Genomic DNA, 9,774 nt, shown 5'->3' with positions numbered 1-9,774 from the left:
GGGTGGAGGATCGGGGGGCAGGGGGGAGGGAGGAGAGAAATGGAGGGAAGGAGGAAGAGGGAGTGGTGAGGGAAGAGGAGGGAGGGGGGTGGGAGGGGGGAGGGAGAGAGAGAAGTGAGAGAGAGATAGAGAAAGAGGGGGAGAGGGGGAGGAGTGAGGTGATGGAGGGATGGAGGGAGAGAGGTTAGAAGGCAGGGGGAACGAGAGGAGAGGGGACGGGAAGAAGGTGAGGGAGGGAATGTAGGGGGGAGGGAGGGTATGGGGAGGGAGTTTTGATGTGCCCAGAGTAGTGAAGAGGGAGATGCGTTGAGAGAGAGAGGAGTGAGATAGACTTGGATTGAGAGTTTTCGAGATGTGATGATTTTGAAGAGAGAGGATGAAGAGCAGGTCGGACAAGAGACGAGGAGGGAGAGATGAGGGAGAGAGAGAGAAACGAGAGAATCGTAAAGAGAGAGGGAGGCGAGAGAGGAGAGACGAGAGGAAGGGAGGATGAAATCGATGGGGAGAGGATTGATGGACCGGAGCGTTTAGTTTTGACTTGGACGGAGCGAGAAGAGAATGACTGATGAGAGAGTTGATAATTTACGGAGAGTATGAGAGGGAGTTGGAGGAGAACGAGAGACTGTTCCATGGGATTTGAGAGAGAGAGAGCCCAGAAGAGGAGGAGAGATGAGAAAGAGGGGGGGAAGATCGGAAGAGGGGGGCGGAGAGGAGGAGGAGAGAGACGGAATGGGGAGGAGGGAGACGGAGGGAAGAGAGGCAATGAGGGAGAGTGGAGGAAGGGAGGGAGGGAGGGTGAAGCGAGAGATGGGAGGGATGGGAGGGTAGGGAGGGCAGGGAGGACGAGTGAGAGACGACGACGAGAAAGAACAAAGAGACGATGAGAGACTTGTTTCGTAGACTGGAAGAGATTGAGAGAGATGAGAGAAGATTGAGAGAAAGGTGGGACGATCCGTTATGTTGGGGAGAGGAGGAGTGATGCGATCGTGGAGGAGATCTGTTGACGATGTCTGGAGATGAGGCGGAGAGGAGGAGGCGCCGATTGACTTTGAGATGGAGAGAGAGGTGGAGGGGGGGGGGGAGACCGAGAGGAAAGACGGAGTGGAGAATGACGAGACATTGGTATCGAGAGAAATCGAGAATTGTGAGGGAGGGGACGAGAATATTGGAGAGAGAGGGAGGGGAGAGAGGAGGGGGAGAGGGAGGGTGGGAGAAAGAGGAGATGATGGAGAGATAGAAAGTGAGAGAGAGAGGAGAGGACTGAGAGAGAGAGAGATAGATACCGAGAATGAGAGAAAACTGGAGAGGAGAGGTGAGGGGAGTGCAATTGGATGAGATGAGGAACCTTATCTTGAAGGGGAGAGAGGGAGGGGAGAGAAGAGGAATGAGAGAGAGTCGAGAGAGGTGATGATGAGAGACGAATGATGAGAGAGGGAAGATGAGAGAGAGGGAGGCCCTGGAGAGAGACGAAGAGATGATGATGATGAGAATGAGATTTTGAGATGACGACGACTGGAAGAGAGATATTTTGAACGGAGAGACGACGAGAAGGATTGAGGGGGCGCGGGGGTGGGTGAGGAAATTGGAGATGGAGAGGGAGGGGAGAGAAATTGGACGGAGAGAGGGAGGGGAGAGAGACGAGAGGGGAGGGAGGGCGAGGTGGTGGACCGAGGAGAGAGGATGAGAGGATGGGGTAGGGGTGGAGGGAGTTTAGAGAGGAGGAGAGAGAGAGCTCGTGAGAGAGAGAAGAGAGAGCGAACGAGGGAAGCAGGGGAGGAGGGGGGATGGGACGGGATAGGGTGAAACTGGTGAGGGAAAGAAGAGAGAGAATGGAGGGGAGGGGAGGGGAGGTGGAGGGGAGGAGAGGGGAGGGTGGAGGCTGGAGGGAGTGGGAGGGAGATGAAGGAGAGAGGTGTAGTATTAAGAGTGGATGGGGACGAAGGAGATGGGGATGGGGAGTGGGGAGGAAGAGATGGGTTTGTGACCTTTCGGAATGATCTGTCTAGACTGAGTTTTGTCTGCGATGTGAAGGTTTCTTAGTGTGATGGGAGAGAGGACGAGAGAGGGAGGCGATGATGAGTTGGTCGAGCGGATGTGTGATGATGACGGGAGATGGGAGAACTGCGTGAGTTGTGCGAGGTGAGAGAGAGAGACGGTGACTTGGGTTGTTTCAGAGGGTTTTTATTTTGTATACTCCAGATTTTTAAGTTCGTATGCTCAGATCTGTCGGTGATTGGGATTTTTGTCGAGTATGGAGAGGGAGAGAGAGAGAGAGAGGAGAGAGAAGAGTGAGAGAAGAGCGGGGATGAGATGAGAGGTGTAGAGATTGAGAGATGAGAGAGACCTGCGAGGTGGAGTCGTGAGAGAGGCTCGGGATGGGTGAAGACCGATGTCTTTGGAGGAGGGCGTTGACCGGGGTTGTGACGCAGAGTGGTGGGAGGATGATTAGGGATGAGATGAGGAGTTAGTGACATTGAGTGAAGGGTTTGTGTTGGAGAGAGGGTAGAGGGGTTGAGGTGGGAGGGAGGCGGGTGTGGAGGTAGATAGTTGGTGGGAGAGGAGAATGGAGATATGGATGAGCTGATTCGCAGGACCGATAGCGGTTGATCGGCCGGTGGATGGGGAGGGATGGCGAGGTGTTCGAGATGAGGAGTGATGATGTGTTAGTCGACGAGGGTTGATTACGGAGGGATGAGGGATCAGATCGCGGATGGCTGGATTGATGAGAGAGAGATTGCCGTGAGAACTGGAACGAGGTTGGGAGGAGTACGAGTTGTGGAGGGAGAGTGGATAGAGTGATGGGAGAGGAGAGGGAAGGAAGGAGGAAGAGACTAGAAGAGAGTGAGGAGAGTCAGGATGGAGAATGAGTTTTCTAGGAACTCAGCGGGATCGTGATATTATGACGAGAGTGAACGTGAGGGGCTCATCGAGGTTATTCTGTTCCGATCTGGCGAGTGGGAGTAGAGGGAAGGGGAGAGATAGGTGGGTGGGAGTATGGATTTGATTCGGGGGCGGGACTGGTGACTTTCCGCGGAACAGTGTTCCGGGAGTGTGACGACGATGCGGATGTTTGATGAAGAGAGTTTTGAGTTTTCTGGATGTGCACCTGGGTTGAGGACTGAGTTGGGAATTGGGATGCAGATCGGGTAGAGAGCTCCCCGAGATGGGTGGAAGAGTGTGGAAGCGGAAGTCGAGGAGGACCGACAGATTTTTGAGTGAGGTGAGAGAGGAGTTTGACGGGGGGTGAGAGATGAAGGACGTGGTTGGGGAGGGGTGACGTGGAGGTGAGAGAGGGATCTGAGGAGAGATAGTTTTTCCTTTATGAGGAGGAGAGAGTCGATTGACTTTTTGGAGCCGGATTGGATTTCTTACGTGATGAGTGCGAGTATGTGCTGGTGGGAGAGTGGTGGGTGATAACTACGAGGAGGAGAATGGGAGTGAGAGTTTCGTGCTGGGCGAGGCGTTGTGGGAGAGAGAGACTTTTGACACTGGATGGTTGGTGCGAATTGCCCAGGAGCCCGAGAGTGGGTCTTGTTGAGCATGAGGGAGGTCTCGAGATTCAGAGTTGGAGGGGGGAGGTGATGAGGGTAGGGGCTGAATACGGCCGAGAGGAGGAGACTAGAGACGGGAGTTCGCAGAGAGACTGGAAGAGATTTGGCCGAAGAGATGTCGTGAGCGGGGAGGTGCGGCAATTGGGGGGAGTATCTTGAGGAAGTTGTGGTTGAAGGTGCGGAGGAGGATCGTAGATTCCGAGGAGTAGACGGGAGGGTTTGGTGAGAGAGGTACGATGTGTGGCGAGTTTGGAGTGAAGAGCTTTTGTCTGGCGAGGTTGAGAGAGGGGAGATTCGAGTCGATATGTGGACTTGAGTTTGACGAGAGCTTAGGACGAGTCGAGACGAGAGGCGGATGCTGCGTTGAAGAATGAGGTAGGGCGGGGACTCTCGGGTTGAGAGTGGATTGATCGAGGAGATGGACGATTGCGTGTTGAAGTTGGGGTTGAGAAAGGAGAAGTCTTCTGATAGGTCGATGGGAAGAGAGAGATGGAGGAGGAGAATTCGGAGGGGCGATGAAAGAATAACAGATTGAGGGGGGAATGTTTTGGAGTGGTAGTTGAGTGAGTGGTTGTCGAAGATGTTGAGGATGAGAGAGAGAGAGGAGAGTTTGAGTTTGAGACCAGGAGGTGTAGGGGAGGTAGGAGAAGTGTGTAGTTAGTCGTGTGAGATGGATGACGATGGAGGCGAGGAGAGTGGGAGGACTGATGTGATGTGAAGGGACTGGTGGGAGAGTGTGGGGTGATGAGATTCGAGAGAGTTGGTGACGAGGAGGTGAGTGGATGAAATTGGTGAAGGACTTTTGATATTTGGTCGAGGAGTGAGTGGAGGAGGGAGAAACTGGTGACGGAATTTGGATTGTGATATGAGAGAGGGAGGGAGAGAATTGTTGTTTAGGAGGACGAGACGGGCGGATCGAAGAGAGCGGGACGAAGGTTGAATGAATCTGTGGAGATCGGGAGATTAGTAGAGCTGGGGAGGAGAAGAGGTGTGAGAGTCGTTAGTAATGTGAAGGGAGGTGAGTAATGAGTTTCGAGGAGAGGAAGGAGAGAGAGTGGGAGACGAGATGAGTATGTGCTTGGGAGGGTGAGCGGAGACTGCCTTCTGCGGGGGAGATGAGGGAGATTTGCCGGATGGTGGGGGCGCGTCTCGGAGTACCTATTGATTGCCGAGGTGGAGAGAGAGAGAAGGGTGAAAGACGAGCTTGAGGCGAGGATGAGACCGACTAGCTTTTTTGTGGGATGAAACAGACTGTGGTTGGGAGGGATTCGGTTGATGATGGTCGTTAGTCTCGGCGAGGAGTCGGAGGATGATGACCGTCTGAGAGTGAGATATGTGGGCAATGAGATTTGGGAACGAGTCGAAGGGGGACGTTTTTGTTGAGGATGAATTGTAGATTCGATGCTCGGGCTATGAGGTAAGTGTTGAGACTGGGAGAGAGGGATTCGGGTCTGGAGTTCTGGATTTGGTAGGGAGAATTTGGGAGCTTGATCGAGGCCCCGTTTTCTGTGCGTGGATAGACCTGATGATGTAGAGGAGAGAGTGAATAGATTAATCTGCGGTGAGACGTGTGTGCGAGAGAGAGGAGGCCTTGGAGGTGGAAGGAGATCGGACGATTGTTTTTGCTGTGGAGTGGACGGTTTTGAGAGATGAGATTTGAGAAGAGGGGTGGAATTGGAGAGTCGATTTGAGAGATTTGGAGTTATGGTGGGAGATGTGGCGGTAGTGATAGGAAAGGACTGGTGACGAGTGAGGGAGAGTTGGAGATAGGGGAAGAGATCCTGAGGAAGGGCAAGCGCGAGGTGACTGAGAGGATTTTGGATGATGACGAGGAGGATTAATGAGATGAGGAGGAGATGTGGGGACGAGTCGTTGATGTTCGATATGGATGAGGGGGGAACTCGGAGTAGAGATTTGTTGAGAGACTCTGTCGAGGTGGTGAACGATCGATGAAGGACGGGCAGATGGGTGGAGTCGATGAGATGAGATGTGCGTCGGAACTGACGATGACGGGAGGAGTACTCGGTGAGATAGAGAGTTGCTTGAAGACGGGCTAGTTGGGAGAATGGGCTCATGGGTCGAGTGGAGGTGAGGCTGCGCGTGTGAGAGGTGGTGATGAGACTGTGAAAAGGCGGAGAGGAAAGAGAGAGGAGGGGATGAGTTGATGAAGGAATGTTGAGAGAGATGGATGGAAGGTGAGGAGTGGATGAAGGAAAGAGATGTGAGCGAGGATGATGATGCAGATATGGGTTTTGTGAGAGAAAGATGAGAGATATGATGGAGATTGTTGCGAATTTCCCGTGGGAGATGAGGGAGAGCGGAAGAGGAATTGGTAGGGAGTGGAGGCGGATGGTGAGAGGAAGAGGTGAGAAGTGACGTGGAGAGTGGGCTGTGGAGATGGAGAGAGATTCGGTGAACGAGGGAGAGTGAAAGAACTTGGGATGAGAGATAGAGCGCTCGAGGAAGCGACTTGGGAGAAGGATGAGGGGTGGCTGGAATGAGGAAGGTGGATTGAGAGAGAGAGGCGACTGAGGTGGGATCGGATGGAGAAGAGATGTCTGAGATGTTTTGAGTGGATTTGTTGAGATTTGAGGCGATGGAGGGGATGTCGACTGGGAGGAGATGTGGATGAAGATTTTGAGAGTATTAGATTGGTAGTAGTGAGTGGACGAGCCGGTCGAGAGAGTGTAGAGGATTCCGAGATGAGAGACGGGGTGGGAAGAGCGAGGTCGAGAGGTTTGATGGGCAGGATGGAGAGGTGAGAGTGGAGAAGTTAGAGAGATCGGTTGATGGAGGCGAGATGGACTGATTAAAGTTGGACATAGCAGATTAGAGAACTGAGGATGTCTGACTTGGAAGAAGGATGAGTAATGATGAATGACTTGGAGAGTGGAGGGAGGGTTGGAGCGAGTGAGGAGGAGCGGAGAGATGAGATTGGGGAGATGGACTATGATGTTGGAGGCGGGTAGAACTGCTGAGGGAGGCTGAGGTGGGAGCGAGATTTAGATGTGAGAGCGGAGAGAGAGTGAGAGAGAGAGGGACTATGTGAGAGAGAGGGACGTGAAGAGAGAGGGAGGGAGAGAGGTGCGAAGGAGACGTGAGGGTAGAGAGAGGGAGAGAGGTGAGAGAGAGATGGTGGAGATGACGAGTAGTGAGAGCGGAGGGTGAGAGTTTGATCTGAGGAGAGGAGAGAATGATGGGAGAGGAGTAGGATGAGAGAGAGGGATTATGAATGACGGGATGGTGAGGGAGAAGAGGAGATGAGGCTTAGGGGAGGATGAGGTATGCGGATGTTGAGATTGCAATGAGTGAGGTAGAGGGAGAGGAGATGAGAGGTCGAGTGGGAGATTGGATTGAGACCGGACGACGGAATGAGGGGGGAATCAGAGAGGAGGGGATGGAGGAGAGAGATAGAGACGATGGGATGGAGAAGGAGAGGCCGATGGGAGGGAGACGGAGGTGAGATTGGCTGAGATATGGAGGGTGAGATGTGATCGAATGAGTTGGTGGTCGAGAGAGCGGGGTTTTGAGGGATGAGAGAATCGAAATGAGCTGAGGAGAGGATGGGAGCGACGCTTAAGGAGAGGAGAATGAGATTAGACTTCTGTGATGGCGGACAAGATATGAGTTTGAGAGATTGAGGATGATGAGAAGACGGGATGATCGATGTGGGGGTGGGAGATGAGAGGGATCAGACTGCTGGGGATGAGTTGATATTTGCTGTGCTTGAGGGTGTTGGGAGTTTGAATTGGGAGAGGACGGAGAGGGTAGGAAATGGAGGTAAGGAGGAGTGGTGAGGATGAGTTTGGATGAAAGAGAGATGGATGAGAGTTGGAGAGAGCCGGGATGGAGGTGTGATGAGATGGAGGAGTGATTCAGGTGAGGAGGAGAGAGCGAAAGTGATTGTCTTGGAGGGCAGGAGAGGAAGAGGGGAGGACGTGAGTGTGATGTGACGAGTGGCTGTGACGGTATGGGGGATGTGGAGAGTTGGATGATGGAGTTAAGTCGGGTGCGGAGGCTGGAGGTTGGGGAGTGGGAGAAGACGGGTGAGGAGAGTGGAAGTTTGTGTTAGTGATGAGGTGACGTGCGGTGGCGTATGTTACGGGAGGGGTTGGAGTTATGAGGTGGGAGTGATGTGCGGAGTGTGACCGAGGTGAGGAGACTGAGGATGAGTGATATGAAGAGCTGATGAGTTGCAGAGGAGATGAGTTGGAGAGGGACGGGAGAGTGAGAGAGCGCGAGTTTAGGCGGGTGATTGCGAGAGATGATTGATGGTGAGATCGTGGAGGCTGGGAGAAGTGAAAGGGGCCTGGGGGAGGTGGATTGATAGAGAGAGGAGATTGAGAGAGAGAGGAGAGAGGGAGAGAGAGAACGAGGTGGAGTGATAGAGATGGACGAGAGATTGAGAGAGAGAAAGAGAGAGATAGACGAGAGAGAGAATACAAGCTGATTGATAATCCTTGATTTACATGCAAAGAATTTTACATGTCATTCCTGTTTTTCCACCACAGTTAAAGTGACTTCAACATAAATTTACAAACTGCAAAACGAAATAATTGTCCATATTTATATCTCTACAAAGAAAAGAAACAAACACCCTTTCTATTTTCGTTTTTTTTTTTTTTTTTTTTTTTTTCGAACTTTCACGTACGCACGTCAATGAAAAAAAAATGACGCAACTTCCCCACCCTCTCTCTCTCTCCTCTCTGCTCTCTCTCTCTCTTCTTCTGCTCTCTCTCTCTCTCTCTCACAACACCCCCACACACACACACACACACACACACCACACACACACACACACACACACACACACGCGCGCGCGCGCGCGCAACCCGCATGATGGTGCCGCCATGCAGGAGGACTACAGTCTGCATGGCGAGAAACACTATGTGGAATTATGATCTAATGTGCGCGCTGGCATGGAGGGAAAGGGCTGTGGGGTGATAGAAAGTTGACGCATATGCCTGACACCTCTCACGTGTGCACGTACGTAGATGCGCACACAACGCACGTACGAATGCACTTCCTCGAAGTACGGTTTTACTTCCAGGTACATGCAAACTTCCGTCTGTTAGTGCGTCACTGAAGATGTACATGCACACGCACCGGCACTTAAAAGCCCGCATTAACGCTTATACTCAGGATAACAAGGGCAAATTCAGATATGCACATGCAACACGCACACCGAACACATGCGTACACACGAACGCACACAAGCACACGGAGCTCACCAGCAGGAAAACCTGTAGCTTCCACACTTATTTCCGCATCACATCCCGTCGAATACGAAACACACACTTGCACATCGCCATTTCTCGTATAAATCTGGAAAATTCCTAGCTGCCAGCTCAACGAAAAGGTAGTCTAAATACGTATCAGACACAAGAAAAGCAACGAAAACGTTTTGGTTCACTAAATTGCATTTCCGCATCACATCGGAACACGTACTTGCATATCGCTATTTCTAATATAGATTTCGAAAATTTCTAGCTGCCTGCACCACGAAAAGCTTGTTGAAACACTCCCCATGCGTACATGCTAGACGTAAGAAAAATATGCTGATATGAAAACGTTTTGGCTCAATAAACTGTACTGGTGGAAGACGCCCTTAGCTGTAGCGATGCACGTCTAATGTTTTTGAACATCTGGTTTGTGTTAAAAGTAAAAAAATAAATAATAATAATAAAGCAGTAGTAACAACAGAATGCGTTCTGAGTAAAATGAACAGTAAAGAAAACAAGTTTACACGAGTTCCTGGAGGCGAACGATACAAGTGTCAGGATTTCTGCACTCGCACCGTATGAAGTTCACCGTATTTTCCAAACCAGCACATTATTCTGAGCTAACATCACGCACTTCCCCTTCTTCCAAGAAGCACATCATAAGGACAGGTCAACACATATCAATCCTTTCCTCTTCCCTATCCCCCTCGAGGTAAAGAACCTCACATTAAAAAACACGAAAACGATTTCAAAATACTTACTCTGGTTCTGTTTTTGCTGTTGTATTTTACTTATGTCTTTCGCTTATATTTGTATGCAAGAAATGTAAACGTCTATCATGAACCGCCGGTCGCTCCTCTGCCTGAGCAACTCCAGCACTGTATTGGGCGGATAGCGAGAGAGAGAGAGATAGGGCAAGTGCGTGTCGGAGTTGTCAGAAGTACCAACCTTACCCGGAGCTCCACCATTGCCAACATCATTCCACCCAAAGTTGTGTTCAT

At 51.5% G+C, this 9,774-nt stretch overlaps 1 protein-coding gene across 1 annotated transcript in view; it reads right to left on the bottom strand.

The window, feature by feature from the left end:
- Positions 1–9,774, bottom strand: part of LOC125034922 — a 15,491-nt gene extending 5,717 nt beyond the window's left edge. Inside the window, exons 1-3 of the mRNA XM_047626968.1 lie at positions 9,727–9,774; positions 9,000–9,089; positions 8,783–8,915 (exon numbers count right to left, since the gene is read on the bottom strand). Coding sequence (XP_047482924.1) covers positions 8,783–8,915; positions 9,000–9,089; positions 9,727–9,774 — 271 coding nt within the window. The remainder of the gene's footprint in view (positions 1–8,782; positions 8,916–8,999; positions 9,090–9,726) is intronic.

Source organism: Penaeus chinensis, chromosome 19, assembly GCF_019202785.1.
Source record: "Penaeus chinensis breed Huanghai No. 1 chromosome 19, ASM1920278v2, whole genome shotgun sequence".
Taxonomy (NCBI): domain Eukaryota; kingdom Metazoa; phylum Arthropoda; class Malacostraca; order Decapoda; family Penaeidae; genus Penaeus; species Penaeus chinensis.
This window is presented reverse-complemented; position numbering and strand designations above follow the sequence as displayed.